At 33.9% G+C, this 21256-nt stretch overlaps 1 protein-coding gene across 1 annotated transcript in view; it reads left to right on the top strand.

Moving 5' to 3' along the window:
- The window catches only part of BRIP1 (BRCA1 interacting DNA helicase 1), a 171696-nt gene that overhangs the window by 35903 nt on the left and 114537 nt on the right, over positions 1–21256 (top strand). The window contains 2 exon segments of the mRNA XM_077745525.1: positions 13636–13926; positions 18608–18829. Coding sequence (XP_077601651.1) covers positions 13636–13926; positions 18608–18829 — 513 coding nt within the window.

The raw sequence follows: 21256 nt of genomic DNA, 5'->3' as shown, positions 1-21256 counted from the left end.
TAAAATTTTCTTACCAACCTTTTTGTCAGGTTTAATGAAGTATAATTAACAGAAAAAAATGTAAGATATTTAAAGATTTTTTTTCTATATTTATCTTAGAGCATGTGTGTGTGAGAGAGCGTGGGGGAGGGGCAGAAGGTATCTAAAGTATACATCATGATGATTTGATATACATATAGGTTGTGAAAGGACTTGCCCCATCTAACTAACATACCTGTTACTACTTAAATATAATCTAAATTGATTCCTAGGGAATTTATCCATTATTTCTATATAGTTGAGATTTTGTTCTTCAGTTACATTTTCTAATTTGATACGATTTTATGTGTAAAGTCAATTAATTTTGCTTTCTCTCTTTTTTTCTTACTGAACTCCATTTACTGTTTTTTTACTGAGCCACATCAACGAATTCTTTTATTATAATAGTTCCAATAAGTTTTCTCGGTTTTCCAGGTATACAATCATATCTTCTGTAAATAGTGATCATTTTTCCTATTTTGCAATTCTATATAAAAGTTACAGTGTTAAGTGTAATAATAGTACGAGAAGAATCATATTTATTGCCTAGAACTGGACCCTTTTAAGAATGAAAGATGGTGGGGTGCATTATTAATAATAAACCTGAAACAACAGATATAAACTGAGATTTTCCCAGGCACATTAGGAATTATGGTCATCATTGTCTTCTTCAATACATTAATGGGAATGATTCTGTGCTTTCCTTCATTAAACATGAAGGTGGCTTTTGAAAATTTTATATGTATAGAAATATAAATTATTGGGTTATTAAAAATTATATATAAATTATGTGTACATATATAAATATGTTAAAATATGCAAGTTATATATTTGTGAATCATAGATTTAATTATGTATTAATTATGCATATAATTTTTTGTCATGGTTGAGAAGAATGTTTTTATTCCTATTCAGCATTTTCATAAAGAATGAACATTAAACTATAGGTATGAATGTGATTTTACACATTTTTTTAATGTTTTATTTATTTCTGAGAGAGAGAAAGAGGCTGTGCGAGCAGGGGAGGGTCAGAGAGAGAGGGAGACACAGAATCCGAAGCAGGCTCCAGGCTCTAAGCTGCCAGCACAGAGCCCGATGCCGGACTCAAACCCATGAACCGAACCGTGAGATCATGACCTGAGCCGAAGTCAGACGCTTAACCGACTGAGCCACCCAGGTGCCCCATTACACATTTTTAAAATATGTTAAACTGTGTTAGTAGATCCTAACACTGAATTATCCTTTCGTTCTTGGCTTTTTGGTGCTGTGTGTGTGTGTGTGTACAAATGTACAAGAATCCTATTTGCTATTACATTTAGAATTCATTGTTTCAATATTTGTGTATTGATAGTATGGTTTTCTTCTTATTTTTAATTAAAGAAAGAGTATCTAAATTTGCTTTAGAATCAATGTTGTACTTGCTTTATAAAAATGAATTTGTAAATTTTCTTTCTGTTAAAAATATTTTATTAAGGAAATTTCATAAACAAAGTAGACAGTGAGGAGGACAGTATAATGAACTCCCTTGTATCCATCACTCCACCTTAAAAATTATCAGTACCTTTCCATTTTACCTCCCTTATTTGTTTTATTTACCCCTTGCCATTTTTTTTCTTTTGTGGAAGGATGAGTAGAGGAAAGAGTGAGGGATTAGAACTTTTAAGTTTATTTAAAAAACAGTGAGAGTGAGAGCATGTGTGGGTGTCTGTGATGGGGGAGGGGCAGAGAGAGAATCCCAAGCAGGCCCTGCACTATCAGCGTGGAACTGGACATGGGGCTTGAACTCAAAAACTGTGAGATCATGACCTGAGCAAAAATCAAAAGTCAGACGCTTACTGACTGAGTCACCCAGGTGCCCTTGACTTTTTTTTTTTTTTTTTAAGGTTTTATTTTTAAGTGATCTCTGCACCCAGTGTAGGGCTCAGAAACTCAGATCAGGAGTCACACGCTCCACCAACTGACTCAGCCAGGTGCCCCAAAAGAAGCTTTTATTTTTTAAGTTATTTTTGTTGTTGTTTTAACTAATCACTACACCCAATATAGGGCTGAGAGACTGGAAGATTTTCAGACAACTATTAGATTTCACATACATTTACCCATGCATAATTTAGCATATATCTCTAATAGATACTGACTTTTAAAGACATAGCAATGAAATTTTAAAGATAATTTATTACAGTTTAGAAAATTAACAATTCTTTGTCTAATACCCAATCTGTCTACAGTTGTTTCTGATTGTTTAAAAAATTGTTTTAGAGTTGGCTTTTTAAAAATGAGAATCTAAATAAGGTATTTGCATGATATTTCTTTGAAGAGAGATGCCATTTATTTGTTGAGAAAACTGCATTATATCTCTTGTAGAGTTTCTTATATTCAGAATTTGTTTGAATTTATCCTAGTGGTGTTAAGATAGTGCTCTATCCCCAGATTTCTAATAATCATAGTTATATCTAGAGGTTGAATTAGATTCAAGTTTGATTTTGTCCTTGTTTTTTGTTTTTTAGGAATAACACAAAGTGCTATATGCTTACTGTTGTGTCACTCAGGAGACAAATAATGTCCAATTATTTCTTTTTATAATAAGTCAGGATCATCTTTTCATGTCATTTTATATTTTCTGCATCATTTTTAATGACTACATTGCATTTTGTTGAATGGCTATTCTGTAGTTTATGTTTATAGTCTATGGCTGGATATTTAGATGAGATTTATTTTCATTGATTATTTCGTTATATACTGGGTTTTATTATATTGAAGACTCAGACTTCTTCAGTTTAGGGAAAGACTTGTTATTTCTTTGATCATTTCAGCCATTGACTTCATCAGAATGATTTGCTTTTGAAGAAAGCCTACTCAAAGAAAGGTCTAGTAGGGAGTACAATTGTCCCTTATTGGAACTGAAAAGTTTTTAGGAAGCTTTTTTTCCCCTTTGGGGCCTGAAGTGTGTTTTCTCTTCCTTTCTCTACAGAGTTCTCTTCTTCTTCTTCTTCTCCTTCTTCCTTTTTCCTTCTTTTTCTTCTTCTTCTTCTTTNTGTCTATCCTATGACCTTACCATGACATCTCAGAATGAAAGCCTTGAATTCTGAAATATTTTTGTATGCTCCTTATAGTTAATCAACTCAGTCTAAATGCCCTAAATATTTTCCTGGGAAAGTGAATCTTACTGGTCTTGGTCTTGCTATGCCGAGGCATGTATTTGGGCATGGTCATGTGTTACTAGATCCACCTTTTTAGCAGGGGCTATAATAAACTCTTTTTTTTTTTTTTTAATGTTTATTTATTTTAGAGAGAGAGAGGAACAGGGAGAGTAACAGAGACACAGAATCCGAAGCAGGCTTCTCTCTGAGCTGTCAGCACAGAGCCTGACTTGAGGCTTGAACTCATAAACTGTGAGATCATGACCTGAGCTGAAGTTGGCTGCTTAATCGACTGAGCCACCCTGGTGCCTCTAAACTCTTTTAAGAATATAGGGTTGGACACATGTCTAAAGAGGTGCCTAGCACAACATCTTTATCATGTACACTAAATTCGTAAATACATAAGACTGTATACCATTCTTGCCCATTTTTCTTTTCCAAATGTTTTTTAGTTATTCTCACTAGTTAATTTTCCAGATTAAATTTAGAAACTTTGTTAGTATTTTAAATCTGCATTGTCTGATATGGTAGCTACCAGTCACATGTAACTACTTAAATTGATTCAAATTAAAATGTAGGTCTCTAGTTGCACTAATCACATTTTAAATACTCAATAGCCGCATGTGGTAGTCTGTGGCAGGTGTATTGAATAGTGCAGATACAGAACATTCCATCATTGCAGAAACTTCTATGGGGTAGTGCTGCTCAATTTAGGGACTTGTATATTGATAATAACTTATCTATTTTCTAATGCTCATGAAAGAGGCAAATCTCTATTTTGTGTAGGTTTTCTTTGTAGTATTTTGGTCAATTATGTGTGGAAGATGGTCACAGGATATCTTTGTTTTCTCATTTTAAAAGGTTCATTGAAAGAAGTTTGAAAAACATGTAAGTGTGCAGTTGGATTAATTTTCACCAACTAAATAATACATCTTTTTAACAAAGTTCTTTATTCCTGGGTTCTGCTTGATTCCTGTCTGATTATTTGGATTTCATAATCATGTAGTTTTGTTCAAGAAGAGCACATATTTCTTTTTTGTTTTTTTTAATAGTTTATTGTCAAGTTGGTTTCCATATAACACCCAGTGCTCATCCCCACAAGTGCCCTCCTCCATGCCCATCACCTCTCTTCCCCTCTCCCCCACCCCCATCAGCCCTCAGTTTGTTCTCAGCATTCAAGAGTCTCTCATGGTTTGCCTTCCTCCCTCTCCCTCATTATTTTTCCCCTTTCTTCTCCCCCATGGTCCTCTGTTAAGTTCCTCCTAATCCTCCTGTACGGAAGAGTACATATTTCTAATATCACATCAAGAGACACATTGATGCCTGTTTGCACACTGTTAATGATAAATTTGACCATTTGGTTGGTGACTACCAGGTCTCCATTATAAAGGCAGGTTTTTGTAATTAACAAGTAATCTGTGGTGTCATTTTTGGAGTCTGTGTAAATATCTTATTTCCCAACAACTTTTCACTCACTGCTTTTAGCATCCATTTAGATAGCTTGCAGGAATCAGTTATCACATGGGAGTTGCACAGTGGTGAGTTTTAAAAATCCTATCATTCTGTTTACGTATACTTTTTAGCTGGCATTCTTTTTTTTAATCGTGAAGTCCTTATGTATTTATTTATTTATTTATTTATTTAATGTTTATTTTTGAGAGAGAAAGAGACAGAGCATGCGTAGGGAAGAGGCAGAGTGAGAGAGAGGGATACCCAGGATCCAAAACAGGCTCCAGGCTCTGAGCTGTCAGCACAGAGCTCGACATGGGGCTAGAACTCATGAACCATGAGATCATGGCCTGAGTCGAAGTCAGACGCTTAACCGAGTGAGCCACCCATGCACCTCTCTTTTTTATGTTTATTTTTTAAGTTTATTTCTTTATTTTGAGAGAGAGAGGGAGAGAGAGAATTCCATCTGTGCCGAGCCAGATGCAGGTTTTGAACCCACAAACTATGAGAACATGACCTGAGCCACAGTCAGATGCTTTACCGACTAAACCACCCAGGTGTCCCAGCTGGCACTCTTTAAAAAGGAAGAGCTTTCCCTTTTCCACTTATATTCTTGATTCTTTTTTTTTCTTTTCTCTCTCTTTTTTTGTTATAAATACTGTAGGTATGTCTCATGAAGTTGGCCAGTGTGACTTACTCTACTTTGAGACTTGTTGCCCTAGGCACTTATGTGTAAAGTGCGTTTAAACCAAGTGAATTTTTGCTTCTTAGTAGTTTGGTCATTTTTATTGTGTATAGAATTTTTATAGAATATAATTGCTATAAATTTAAGTAAAAAATTATACCACTTTGGATCTTTCTTGATTAATTCTACTGAAACATAAACTTTTCAGAAACTGGGGCAACTGTGTTAAGGAATTCCCATTTACACCAGGCAAGAAAGTAAACAGTAAGTGGAGAGTAGGGTAACAAACACTTATGGTATCAAAAAACAACCGTGAAAAGGATCTGTCTTAATGTGCTAGCCCATTGCAGTTTAACATATTGCTTACAACCTTCACAATAGAATTTGAGTGACTTCAGTTACACATTCCAGGAGACTGGCAGTCTGTTACAATCAGAGTCTGAACTTTAGAGCAGGCTAATTTACAGCGATGGGATGAAGAAAGTTGTGGATTTGTATTACACACTCTCACCTGACACTGTATCTGATCCCTTACCTGCTGATTGACATCTTGAATGAGCTCTTTGAAGCAAGTTCCAGCTTAATTAAAACGTTTGCTTGGTTAGCAGTGATCTGTGAAAGCCTGTGATAAATATTGAATCAGGTTCACCTGCTGGTTGCTGTGAGTGGATAAACAGCTGCTTTGTGCAGTTTAATCATGAAACTGGCAGTAGGGTACTACTGTTTGAATTTTTTAAAAAGAATAGTTGAAAAGGTATAGTTATGTCACTTTTGCTATCTAGAGTGTGTGCTTATGTGAGATTTTGCACAACAGGCATTCAGTACCTGTTTAGATGGCTTGGACAACAGCAATGCGTTGATAAAGATGAACAATAAACCCTCTTTTTTATGCCTCAAAGATCTTAGTAAAATTCTACATTCATTGGCTTTTTACCACTAATTTTTTATGTGCATGGTGTTCTGAAATTTTAAAAAAGGCAGTATGTTGTTTTTTTGCCAAGTTACATTGTAGATGCAAATAATCCTGTTAAAGTTTTGTTTTGACATTTAAGTTTATGATTGCAACTTCTCCACAAATTTATCATGTATTTTGTAACAATTTGAGGAACTCTTTCAGATTTATATTTTTCATCTGTAAAATGGAGTTAGAAATAAAAAGTGAACTAGGTGTTTTAGAATTATGTTAATATTAAGTAAGTAACAAACATAAAAGATAAATGCATTTTAAGCAATAGAGTAATATTTATAAATTTTTCTTCTTTGGACTATCAACTTGTTTATTCCTTTACAGAATAAATGGGTCTGGCCAAGTTGGTTGTAAAGAAAATGCTTTTTCCATTTGATTTTCATTATAAAATCAGACATAAATTCTTGAATAAAGCCCTCACCCAATAAGTCAGTCTTCTTGAGCACCTGATGAAAGTTATGAACTTAGTTTCTGCAAATGAACACAAAATTGTGTCTGTAGTTTCTGGGTGATCTTAAACCCTTTCTTCTGTAACAGTTTATGGACCCTGACTTAAAAATCTGTTTCCTAGTAAATTAGATTGAAAATTTTTGATCAAGAGATATTAAGATGAAAACTATTATGCTTTCATAAGCAGCTAAGAAAGAATCAGAATAGACTGTATTTGCCATGCTGAGTTTCCTTTGAAATTCTTTTCAGCATTTTTCAAGTATATTGTCCACTAGAATCCTTAGCTTCAAGGAGGATCTACCACAGTAGGGATTCCTAATTCTGTACCTAAAGTTTTATAGTTTTATTCCTATCATCAATTTTTTGGGAATTTTATGGAGAGAATAAAATTTTATTTAAGTTATACTCAGTCTGCTCAGCATTTTTTTTTTTTGATGTTTATATTGTTACATGCAACTCTGGTTTTTATTTTTTCATTATATATAGTATTCCATTGAAAAAAAATTCACAATTTATCCATCTTTCTGTTGATACACTTAGCTTATTCTTCTCACTATTAAGACAGTACTGCAAAGAATATCCCTACTGTATCTGTCTTAATGTGCAAGAGTTTCTCTAGTATGTATACTTAGTGGTGTCATGCTGGGTCAAAGTGTCTATGTATCTGATTCACTAGATTGCCAGTTTGCTCTACAAAGTGGATGTGCTACTTTATATTTGGGTCAGCAGTTTGTGAGAATTGTTTCATATCCTTTCTAACACCCTATCTGGTGACTGTGAAATGGGATCGAATTATTATTTTAATTTGCATTTTCCTAACTAGTAATGAGGTTGAGTATTAGATTATACATCTTTTCTGATGTTTATTGGCCTTTTAGCTTTTCTCTTCTGTGATTATCTTATTCTTGGCCACCTATTTATCTTTTAAAGTTAATTTGTTGGAATTCTTTGTATGTTATGGATAATGGTCCTTGGTTATATACAGTACAAGTATCTTAGTTTGTGCTGCCATTTTTTCCCATTTTTTTTTCTTATAAAGAGGAGTACCGTTTTAAATAGAAATTTTACATTGTAATGAGATTGTGTTTTCAGTCATTGTGCTTTTGGTATATTGTTTACGAAATCCTTCCCCACATTGGGATCATAAAAATATATTCTTTTACAGGAACAGAGACCTTATTTCCCTCAAAACATAAGCTATTTAATCTCTGGCCCTTTACAGGAAAGTTTTGTTGATGTGTGCTTTAACGAGTCTCTTAATTGAGAGTTTTGTTTTTTTTCCTTATGGAACATAATGTAAATCTTGTTAGAAAATATTTGATTTAAATGTCAACTAATAATAAGTTAAAATAGTTTCTTGAAGTAAATTTTATAGCTTACTCTTAGGAGTATTTTGTAATTACATTCAGAAAATAATGCACTTGGAGTACTAACTTTAAACAGTTTTGTAATACATGAGTCAAACTGGTATTGATAAGCAGTCTACAAACTATGCTTTGTAGAAAATTAAAGAGTGAAGTAGTCTTTGTCAGTGAGATGAGGTGACCCTTGTCATTGTCTTGATATATCAAGAATTCTGATGTTTCTTGAATGAATGAATGGATGGATGGATGAATAAATGAAATAGTACATGTAAAGTGTTCAGCACAGGGACAGCCTTAATAAATGATAGTTATTACTAATAATGAATATATCAGGATATGGTTTGTCACAACTAAAAGTGGTCTGAATATTAGTATACAAGATGACTTTTTGGCTTTGAAAAATAACAAATTTCCGTACTTTTTCTTTTAAAGCTAACTTTTTTATATTGAAGTAACTTTCTGATATGTGAAGAACTTCAAATTAGGACATCAATTATGCATCTAACAGACAAATAAAATGCAATGCATGTACAGTACTTGGCTTAGGGACATTAGTCAAAGTACATCGATTAAAAAAAATTTCAGTTACAGTCATGCAAAACACTATGTTCAGTGAATGAGTTATATAAAAAAACGTAAGACATAGTTTCTTTCCTTAAGGAATTTGCAGTGTGGTTGAAAGACAATACAAGCACATGTGGAAAGTTTCAGAACAGTATGTTATTATTCCATGGGCCTAGTTTTCCCTTTAATTTCCTACAAATAAACTTCTTTTTGGTCTCTTTTTCCTCTCTACTTCTTTTATATACTTATTTTTCACATTAAATATACTCTTTTATGTCTGTGTTCAGAATTCAATTCATAGTCTCCTTCTGGAAGGTCCCCTGACTTATTAATTAGCAAAATAACTTCTCTAGCAATGCAATAGTTTCTAGCTATTCTTTTATTATTTTCTATTTTTAAATGTATTTAGTCACCATGCTCACTTTTGTTTTTCAACTGTTTAGACATAGTATTTTTTGTTGTTGTGTGGAAAAGNCTTTTTTTTTTTTTTTTTTGTTTTTTTTTTTTTTTTTTTTTTTTTTTTTTAGAGAGGGAGAAAGACCATTGGAGAGGGGCAGAGGGGAGAAAGAGCGGGACCAGAGAGAGAATCTCAAGGACTAGTGTCAAGGACTCAAGTTGGCCTGTCTTTCAAGATCAAATCTTACAATCTTTATCTTTTCAAAAAATTTAGATATGTTTCTATATAGTAGGACAAGAGCGAGAATAGAAATTATTAGATGTAAGAGGATTTTCAGTCGTCCTTGATTGCTGACCTTACAAGAACAGGTTTTTTTTAAATTTTTTAAATGTTTTTATTTTTTAAATGTTTTTTTATTGAGAGAGAGAGAGAGAGAGAGAGAGAGTCAGAGCATGAGCTGGGGAGAGGCAGACAGAGGGAGACACAGAATCCAAAGCAGGCTGAAGGCTCTGAGCTGTCAGCACAGAGCCCAACTTGGGGCTCGAACCCATGAACCGTGAGATCATGACCTGAGCTGAAGTTGGACGCCCAACCATCTGAGCCACCCAGGAGCCCCTTTTTTAATGTTTATTTATTTTTGAGAGAAAGAGATAGAATGGGAATGGGAGAGGAGCAGAGAGAGGGAGACACAGTATCCAAAGCAGGCTCTAGGCTCTGAGCTATCAGCACAGAGCCTGATGTGGGACTCCAACCCATGAACCGCAAGGTCATGTCCTGAGCCAAAGTCAGATGCTTAACCAACTCAGCCACCCAGGCACCCCAAGAACAGTTTTGACTATTGCAGATTTGAAATGTATTTTTAGTTTTTAGTTTTAAAAAGATTTTATCTTTAAGTAATCTCCACGGACCCAATGTGGGGCTTGAATTCATAACCCAAAGATCAAGAGTCACACACTACTGACTGAGCCAGCCAAGCACCCTTGAAATGTATTTTTATTTATTTACTTATTTATTTAAAAATGTTTTTTAATGTTTATTTTTGAGCGCGAGAGAGAAAGAGTGAGGGTGTAGGGGCAGAGAGAGAGGGAGACACAGAATCCGAAGCAGGCTTCAGGCTCTGAGCTGTCAGCACAGAGCCTGATGAGGGGCTCAAACTCAAGAGCAGTGAGATCATGACCTGAGCCGAAGTTGGATGCTCAACTGGTTGAGCCACCCAGGCACCCCTGAAATGTACTTTTAAACAGTTGACTGCTGCATATGGAAGCAATACAACCATCACACCCACATATGTCTTTTGCATTTCTCTTTATGAATATATGTATTTATAAAGTATGTATATAGGCTCCATACCCAACATGGGGCTTGAACTCATGTCACTGAGATCAAGTGTTACTTGTTCCATTACTGAACCAGCCAGGGGCCCCAGTAGTTTTTGTTTGTTTTGTTTTTTGTTTCTCTAAATGATAGAATTTTGGTGTTATTTGGCTTGGGTTTTTTTTCTTGCCTTTTGTTGAAGTAAAAGGACTCTAGACAGTTTCTAGTTATAGGAAAAGCAGCCATATCTTCAAGAGGTTGTTTCTGCCACTCAGTATAGCCACTTTCCGGTATTAAAGATTACAGGTTTTGGGGAACCTATGTGTTTTATCTTTCTTGATATTCAGATATGTTGGATGAAAGCGAACACTTTTTAATTTATTCTCTAGTTTCCTAATGCAATCTCTGAAAATTCAAAGGTCAGAAGCAAAAGAAAAATATCACTATGAAAGATAAACCCGATAGCTTGTTAGCAGGAGAAATATTTAATGAAAGGTACAAAATTACTTAATTTTATTCATTTATTGTTTCAAGATGGCTAGATCAACGTGTTTCAGAAAGAGGCCATTAAGTGTTAGCCTATTAATTGGATTTGAGGATATTATGACTTCCTGACATTGCTGTTTTCAATATTGTTTCTCTAGTTTTCTTACAGAATTGAAAGTTGGTAATTTTGGTACAAATAATTCTCTTATGTAGCTAAATAAATGCCTCTTTTCTTTTGCCACATTTGGTTTTTTTCCATCTTAAGTAGGATTGTACCAAATCCTTTGAATGGAAGCTTCAATAGAAGATCACTTCTGAAGAAATAATTCCTCTTTAATATTGCAAAGGAAAAAGAATGAGCTTTCTTTCTTATTTTCCATCTTCTACAGTACTTGCCTAACAACCCACTGAAAAATAATATTCTTAAGGAGAGTCAGCCTCAAATTCATAGATGATATAATTACTTCAGACACTGTAAAACTTAATAAACAAAAACATGTTTAATATAAAATTAGCCATAGTATATAATTTTCTCATTTATGGGGTGGAAACCAAATTTAAGGTACCTAAATAAAGCTGCTCTAATGGGAAAAGTTTTCTAAAACTAGTTCTTGATCTTTAGCTTTTGATAGTTATAGCTACTATCATAACTTTTTAAGATAGGCAGATCCTTTTTTAAAGTTATTAGTGCCAAATTTTAAAAAGTAAAAAGTTTTAATACAAAACAGAAAGTTACTAAACTGTATAATAGCATTTCTTTTTATTTGAAAAATATTATGTGGAAGATACATATGTATAAAGGTCTGCAAGTTACATATTATTTGTCATACGGTGTTGACATATTTTGTTTATTTCATTGTTTGGACTTTTTGGTTAGAAAACAGTGGAATTAAAAGGAGTAGGTGATAAAGCTTTAAGTAGAATTGATTCTGAAAGTTTCATCAAAAAGGAGGTTTTCTAAGCTTTGAGAAAACCCCACTCTATTGGGTTATTTTTATGCTTGAATATAATATATCCATATATATTATATATATAACTATCTATATATATGTANAGACCCTAGCATTCCAATATTCAGTTTAATATTTAGTATTTAATTTACTATATCACGCGAAGAGGAATAGTATAATTGAGTGAAAAGATTGAAGGTACGGAAAAATAGACTACTTCTTCTACCTAACGTTATCTTAATTCATTTACTAGGTTAATTAATGTGATCATTACAAAGACCAAAAAAGAATTCAGTCAGAAATATCATGATACAATTTGCATTCCATCTTCTATGTGACCATAAATTGTTAGATATTGCAACATATGTAACATAAACCACATGTCAGCTGTTTCCTGCCTCACTGTTGACAAGAGCCCCATTCATAACTCTTCTTTTTATCCTTTCAGTGAATAAGTAATTATTCAATATAGAAGGCAGGATATTTGGAACTGGCTATTTAATGTGGCAGCACTCTGTAATGAAATCTGCTGCTACTGGCAACCTGAGAGGGGAATGTAACAATTCCAGCATGGCTGTAACTTTATCTGCTTTGACTGACTGTTTATTTGGCACATCAGTGAACCTTTTATCCCAGTGAGTGACAGCTCCAGAAGGGTCACATTTACATCCATTCTATCATGTATTGTAATATTTAATGGCGGACAAGGTTGAGCGAGACTGGGAGTAATTTGAACTTGCTTTTCCACTGAGTTGAGGCTAAAAGACAGCTTGATCCCCAGTATTGTGGTGTAACATGCTATGACTTAGCATTTGTTTATGAAGTCTACTCTTACTGATTATAATTAAAAAAAAAAAAACCTCAGTTAAATGGTGTATTTGTTCTACTAAACTAAAACTCTATAGTATACATTTTCTTAAGCTACTGTGCTAGTTAACTTTTTTCCCATCGTTGACCACTAATATAAAACTAACCATCTTATAGTATTTCTCTTAAATGAGGCTGCATTCTGTCTCATTTGTGTAGTAATTGAGGTTGAAAAGGGAGTAGTTATTAAAAACCCCTGGTTCCAATATATAGCATTAAACTTTTTATTTTATTTTTGAGAGTTTGAAAACAGAAGAGAAAAATCAGGTAAATAATGGACTATATTCTTGATGTTCCATATGGTATACTCAAGGAGACATATATCCATTTTAATTATGGAACTAAATTATGACTAAAGTTGTCCAGAGAAAGCTATCCTGTATAATTTAATGATGGATTTGCATTCCGTGACAGGTAATTTAATTTCAGAAAAACTTGTCCTTGCAGATATACTTCATTATTAAATATTAATAATTTGCATTAATTTTTATCCCTTTGCTAGAGAATAATTTTCTTGATTTTAGTGATATTGTAAGTTAAACTTGATATTACTATTTTTTTGTAAGCTATATTTAAAATGCTTTTTAAAATATTGGTATATTATAGGATATTTGAATGGGTTACGCTGTAAACAAAAATAGCACTATCAATTCTAAACTGTAATATTGCAAGTTCACTTGAAGTTTAAGCAAAACTGAAAATTGCCCTCCATTTTGTCTTATTTTTTACAATTTGTGAAAGAGGAGAATTAAAATCTATTTAAAACATTTGGAATTCAAGAGTTGGAGATATGTTAGAAAACCATATAAATATGGAAACCTCATTTATAACTTCTTAATGGCAAATTTTAGATGATGTAATATCTTGGCATTTCTCTTTATTTGACAGTTGTGAATTAATACTTATAGCTTCTAATTCTGTGAGAGGTTTCATAACATTTTCTGTGGTATACCAGATATGAGTTGTCTTGTCTTTTCTTTGTTACAGCCCCCTGGTCACTGTTCCAGGTGTTGTTGTTCTGCTAAACAAGGAAACAGTCAAGATTCCTCAAATACCGCAAAGAAGGATCACGGGGGGAAATCCAAGATACCCAAAATATATTTTGGGACACGCACGCACAAACAGATTGCTCAGATTACTAGAGAGCTCCGGAGAACAGCATATTCAGGGGTCCCAATGACTATTCTTTCCAGCAGGGATCATACTTGTGTCCATCCTGAAGTAGTGGGTAACTTCAACAGAAATGAAAAGTGCATGGAATTGTTGGATGGAAAAAATGTGAGTAAAGTTATTTTGTTTTAGAGAAAAAATAAGGCTGAAAAGATTTAGTTTACACAGTTTTTTATGTATTCATGTTTTATATGTGTATTTCCAGTGATAATCAGATAACCTATGAAAATCAAATTGATTGCTAGTATTGATAAATTTCTTATGGTAAAGTTGTTCTTAAAAAATTTTCTTTGAGTTTCAAATCATAGATTTTAGTCCTAATGTTTGAGGATATTTAATTCCTTGAGTTCCATTTTAGTCAGATGTCTTCTTTGAAACCCTGCCACCAAGAATAGTCAAACATGGATGATGTCACTGACGGAGATAAAAGTATATAAGTGATATAGTTTAATTAGACCTAATTAATATATTTTATATACAGTATTTTAAAACTTCAAAAGAAGATAGTTTATTTAGGCTCTCTCCTTTTGAGTAAATTTTTAAAATGTTTTTTAATTGAATGAGAAATATAATGATTGTCCTATCATGTAATTCTAATTAGTACAAAACTTCTCTTTCAAAAAAGTTATTAACTTTAAAGATGCGTCATTAATGGTTTTGAAGTTTTCCAGGGAAATCTTGAATAATATGAATTTGGGCAAGTGGAAATTGAGAAGTCTTTCTTAGTAAAAACATGATGTTTTAATAGTTTTTTGGCCATATTAGTTTGGTAGTCTGTGTACAGTTTAATAACTTGTTTACTCTGGAGCTGAAATTACAAGCCTGGAATATACTCAGAAATTATTGATGAACCATAAATTGATAGTCTGTGATATGACTTATAATTTAATATATTTTGAAAGTTCTTCTGTCTTTTGCTAATATTTTGTCAGAGTTGTTCCTACACAAAAAGCTATGAGCGATAGGTAGCCCTTGAGTTTCATTTAATTGATTGATAGATCACCTTCTACCATGTAATTTGAATAAATTATTTTGTATTATGCATTTCTTTCTCAGTGCTTATAAGTAATTGAAGATATCTGCTTTAGGTTATTTGTTCTGACCTTATTCTGCCTCAGAATGCTTAGGTCATAGGCATACATGAACATTCTTTTTCTTGTTCTCAAGTCCTGAAGATAATTTGGTATTGTAATGATGGCCAATTACAAAGTCACTATAGGTGTCTGTGTTTACTATGGCTGAATCACCAAAGTGAAATGATAAATAGATAACTGACAGTTTGAGTGAAAAAGAGTTTAAAGTGTGATAACACTTCAATTGACAGACTCCCCTCAGGGTTGTATTACACTGCTAAAATGGATGAACCATGCTGGTTTTGCTATCAGCCTGCACAGGAGTGTCATTCTAAGTGCCCTTAAAGTGTAAACTTTCTGATTTTTTGGCTTGATCCAAAGGCACATGTGTTTTTGTTCACTGTTTCTTTTGCAGAAGTGCTCCTGTACTGGAAAAGCAATGCACTTATCTGCTAAAAGTTAATTTTTGTTTCAGTTAAGAAAAAAATCTAATTATCTCCAGAAATAATTCTAAAAAATTATTTTCAATACAGAAAATATGTTTTTTTGTAAAGGTGAGATTTAACAGTGAATAATTACATACTCTGAAGGCATCTTGGTGATCATTTGGTACAAATATAAGCTTTTAGCATAGTACAGAAGATACTTGGAATGAAGAAATGGGGAATGTCATGTTATTAAACTCAATCTGTATCAAAGTCAGTATGAAAGATACTTGGCATGTCTCCCTCTGTCTCTGGATCCCACAATCAGGATTTTAGAGGAACCTTAGAAATGGCAGTCTGTGGGTCTGAGGAATCTTTAAAAGGCTTTTGGTTTATTTACTCTTTTGATGCCTCATCACATGAGAAAAATGGGCCCTGAGGTTTGCCCAATGTCTGACAGCGAATTAGCAAGACAGACAACTTTTCTAACTCCTAGCTATTGTTATTTTGATTATACTAGAAACAAAACAAAAGGTGGCTTTAAGGTATGAGGAAGTTGACACATCTTGAGGAATAAAGAAGAGTAGTATAGATGGGCCAGAGGAAGTGAAATATAGAGAATGTACTAAATAAAGAAGGTTAGGTGAAGCCTTTTCTCTCAATTTTTATTTTTAGTACCTTACAGGTTCTTTATACATGGCTGAATACAAAGCTGTGGAAACTAGTAGTCGTCCCTTGACTGATCATGCTTTGTCCTTGATTTGTCGACATTATTTTATACCTTATGAACTTTTTATGCTCTACTCCATCTCCAGTAATTTCTAGAGATTTTTGTGAATGTAATGAGTATGTATGTTTTGAAAACATAGATTTGGCTTTTGGATAGTTTGTAGATAAGAATGTACTACATATCAATAATTGTTTTTCACTTGTTAGGGACAGCAAACTGAGAAAGATAAATATTGGATTTCACAACAATTTAATTTTTTTATTGGTACATAGAATTAATGAAAATAAAAATGGCCCATTCTTCTATCATTTAGTCCCAGATGACAGTTGAAAAAGAGAAATAATATATTTGTGGTTAGAAGACTCAGAATTACAGAAAGTCATAACATAAAAAAGGGAAAATTTCTTTTTTTACTCTTCCTATTTTCTTAACCCTTCAAGGAAATTTCTGTAAAGTTTTATGTATATTTTTCAAAACACTTAAATATGCATTTGTTATATGTATATATTCTTTTAAAAGCTCAAACATATTGGCACATGTTTATTCTAAAAGACTGTATCTTTTGCATGAATTTACCATAAGTTATTTAACATGTCACCTTCTGGTAAACATTTGGTTTATTTCCCTTTTTTTGGCCATTAAACATTGCATTATATACATATTCATATTGATGAAATTTTAAATTTTGGTAGTTATTGACAAATTGTGTGCTTTATTCATAGAAGTTTATACTTCTAATAATGTATATTCTAATTTCATCTTTTAGTAAGATATAACACACTGTTGCTAGGACTTATTTTCTCATTTTTTGATTAGCATATATTAATAAAATTTTTTACTTCTAAGAATAGCAAAGGACATTAGCAGATAGTACATGAAAGAAGAAATACAAGTTATTGTTGAAACTTGTTAGCATGTTCATATAGTAGAATAGCATTGTTAAACCTTGCTAGAAAGTATAAAAAACACAAATCAAAGCAAGAAGATTCTATTTTTTACCTTTTAAATAGTAAAGATAGAAAAGATAATATTAGTGTTGATAAAGTTATGGAAAAAGGGTAATGTAAAATGGTATATGCTTTTTGGAGGGTAATTTGGTGGTATGGTTTTTATGAAACTTAAAAATACTTTGTACTGTTTGGTCTCAGAATGTCCTATCTAAAATTGTAGACTAAGAAAATATTGAGAGATGTGCATAAAATTAAAATGCTCTTTGAAACATTATTTATAATGTAAAAGTTGGTTAACAGTCTAAATGCCCAACAATAATGAAACTAGTTTATAGCTATTCATTCAATGTACATATGTGGGCAACAATGAAAAACTACTTAGTGATGTGAGAAATATTTCTGATAGGATTTTGAATCAGATGGAGAGAAAAAAAGTGACTCTGGTTTTATAAAAAATGTTTATTGTGGCTAAATTGTTAGTAATTCTTGATATCTAGGGAAAATTTGCTTTGTTCTCATTGTTTTAGTATTAGGTCGCATTGTAGAGATGTTTTCATATGAATGTATATTATACATATGTATAGAAGAATTGTGGAATGAAATACATCAAATGTTACTAGTACATTCTTTGGGTGATAGAATGATAGATAATTTAGTGAGTTTTTTGATACTCTTTTGTAATTTCCAAATATTTTGTAGTGAACACTCTTTATTTTTTTCCCCCTAAGACATCCTTCCCTCTCTGCTTTCTTCTTTTCACTTATATATATCTGATTAAGTAATACTCTCTCATGGCTCAACTGAAAACTTAACAAGTGTCTACAGAGAAAAATCTCTATCACTTCTGTCTCCCAAGTCACTTAGCTGTCGTCTTTGAAAGCAACCAGTGATAACATTGTTCTTGTATATCCTTCAAGAAATATTTTTGCCAAATATCACTTTATTGATTTTTTAATGTTTATTTTTGAGAGAGAGAGAGAGAGAAACAGACTGTGAATGGGGGAGGGACAGAGAGAAAGGGAGACAAAATTTCAGAGCAGGCTCCAGGCTCTGAGCTGTCAGCACAGAGCCTGATATGGGGTTCCACCTCACTAACTGCGAGATCATGACCTGAGCTGAGGTTGGACCCTTAACTGACTGAGCCATCCAGGCGCCCCTAATATCACTTTAATCATAACAAGGATACAACAAACATAATTTAAAAAATTTTCTTTTTCCAGGTTAATTTGGAGTATCTAGATCTATACTGACCTGGAGCTCTATATGAGTCAACCAATACTTTTTTTTTTTTTTTTTAATGTTTATTTTGAAAGAGAGAGTGCAAATGAGTGGGGTGGGCAGAGAGAGGAGGAGAGAGAGAATCCCAAGCTAATAGCACAAAGCCTGATGCAGGGCTTGATCTCACAAACTGTGAGATCATGACTTGAGCTGAAATCAAGACTGAGCCATGGTGCCCCAACTAATATAGTTTCTTTGAAATTGTGATTGTGGTTATAGTAGCATTTCTCCTGTAGGTAGCTTTAATGATGTTCTGAAAATTCTGAGATAAACTTGTTTTATTCCTTTGTTCCTGTGTTGATTCACATTTTAGTTATGCATATTTGTTTTTAGGGCAAATCCTGCTATTTTTATCATGGTGTGCATAAAATTCGTGATCAACACACATTACAGACTCTGGAAGGGATGTGCAAAGCCTGGGATATAGAAGACCTCATCAGCTTGGGAAAAAAACTAAAGGCATGTCCATATTACACAGCACGAGAACTAATAGAAGATGCTCACATAATATTTTGTCCCTACAACTATCTTCTGGATGCACAAATAAGGGAAAGTGTGAGTAGCTATGTGAAAATTCAAACTTTTCTCCTACTTCCTGGGACATAGGATCAATGTAAAAGCTTTTAGATATTCTACGTTTTAATTTTTGCTTTATATTTATGTAAATACATGAACAGATTTGAGTACTGAAAACATTCTGAGGTGTATTAAAAACTGAAATTTGGAACTTGTCATTTTAATGTCCAAAGTAGTAAATATTTTTAAGGACCTAGTATTGAAGTGGTATTATATCATGGGTTTTCAACCTTGATAATATTGACATTTTGGACTTGATGGTTCTTTGTTGTGGTGGTTTATCTTATGCACTGTAGGATGCTTAGCAGCCTCTCTGGTTTTATCCCGTAGACTCCAGTAGCACCCTTAGAGCTGTCACAATCAAAAATATCTCCAGACACTGCCAAGTAACCTGAGGCAGAGGGGAGGGGCAGAGTTATCCCCATTTGAGGCCCATTGATAACTATCACTCCTTCCATTTCTGAATAATCAGAATTATTTTAAAACATTCATCTGAAGAATCTATAGTTTGAAGGACTTATATACATATGGGGAGAATATACTATGCAAATTATGCTTTATGAGCTTTTGAGAAATGAAGTTTGGATATAATTTATTTGTGTAGTTATTCTTAGAAACATCCAGTTACAGCATAAGACAAAATGAATAACTTAGTATATTCAATTGTTATTCTTTTTTTTAAATGTTTATTAATTTTTTTAAATGTTTTATTTCCTTCTGAGAGAGAGCGACAGCATGAACAGGGGAGAGTCAGAGAGAGAGGGAGACAGAATCTGAAGCAGGCTCCAGGCTCTGAGCTAGCTGTCAGCACAGAGCCTGACACGGGGCTCTAATCATGAACCGTGAAATCATGACCTGAGCAGAAGTCGGACACTCAACCAACTGAGCCACCCGAGCGCCCCTGTTATTCCTCTTTTTAGATTTGACTGCACAACTCTTGTTAGCTTTCTATTTAAACTTAAGATTAATAGGCATTATGTTTACTGTCTCTACTGTACTACCTCTTATTTGTTGCCTCTTGGCTAGGCCCTTTCCTTTGAGCCACTGTACACATCAATGCCAGGTTAGTCCTCCTAATATTACTTTTATTACATCTTTCTTTGGCTTGAAAATCTATTGCACTCTTGGCTCAGGGATGAAGTCCATATTCCTTTTTCTTTAATTTAAAAAAAATTTTTAACGTTTTTATTATTGAGAGACAGAGAGACAGAGCATAAGCATGGGAGGGGCAGAGAGAGGGGGAGACACAGAATCTGAAGGAGGCTCCAGGCTCTGAGCTGTCAGCACAGAGCTCAGTGCAGGGCTGGAACTCACAAACCGTGAGATTAGGACCTGAGCTGAAGTTGGACGCTTAACTGACTGAGCCACTCAGGTGCCCCAAAGTCAATATTTCTTAAGCTTACTCTCAAGATGTTCAGTAGTCTTGAATCTGCCATTTTAGGCATCTCTGCTACAAACTCCTAACTTGTTTGGAGTGACCTCCATACAAGGTCCTCATAGGGCGCCTGGGTGGCTCAGTCGGTTGAGCATCTGGCTTCAGCTCAGGTCATGATCTCACGGTTCGTGGGTTCGAGCCCCACGTCGGGCTCTGTGCTGACAGCTAGCTCAGTGCCTGAAGCCTGTCTTCGGATTCTGTGTCTCCCTCTTCTCTGACCCTCTCCTACTCATGTTGTCTCTCTCTCTCAAAAATAAATAAAACCTTAAAAAAATTTTTTAAAAATGACCTCATAGTCCCCTGAGGATACCTTATTCTTTCCTATAATCTCTCCTTTTGATGATGACTGTATTGAAATGCTTTACTCCCTTTGTACCAATCCGAATTCTATTCCTTTTTAAAACCCCAATATATTTCCTACTCTTCATGGTTCTTTTTCAGTCATCGTCAACTCTATGTATTTTTTCTTCAGAATAACTCACTGGCAATTGCTTTGTACAATTCTTTGTATCACTTCTTTCTATTGCAAGTGATACAAATGCAGCTTCAACAAAGTTAAGAAAAAATACATGGCTGACTTTATGTTGATGGCTTTATTCTCAGCCAGGTTCTTTCCAGTGGGAAAAAGATAACCACAAGCAACCACCTAACTTGGAAAAAAAGAACATGATCCTCCTATTAATACCCCAGATTTCTCTGATCAGCCTACCTTGAATCCCAACTCCATTGTTTTTTTTTAAATTTTTAATGTTTATTTAATTTTGAAGGAGAGACAGAGTGTAAGTGAGGGAGGGGCTGAGAGAGAGGGAGACACAGAATCTGAAGCAGACTCCAGGCTCTGAGCTGTTAGCGCAGAGCCGGACATGGGGCTCAACCTCATGAACCGTGAGATCATGACCTGAGCTAAAGTCTGATGCTTAACTGACTGACCCGCCCAGGTGCCCCCCCCCCCCATCTCCATTCTGACACTT

Source organism: Crocuta crocuta, unplaced genomic scaffold (genome assembly GCF_008692635.1).
Source record: "Crocuta crocuta isolate KB4526 unplaced genomic scaffold, BGI_CrCroc_1.0 scaffold333, whole genome shotgun sequence".
Classification (NCBI taxonomy): domain Eukaryota; kingdom Metazoa; phylum Chordata; class Mammalia; order Carnivora; family Hyaenidae; genus Crocuta; species Crocuta crocuta.
The sequence above is the reverse complement of the archived record's forward strand: the minus strand, read 5'-3'. Positions and strand labels throughout refer to the sequence as shown.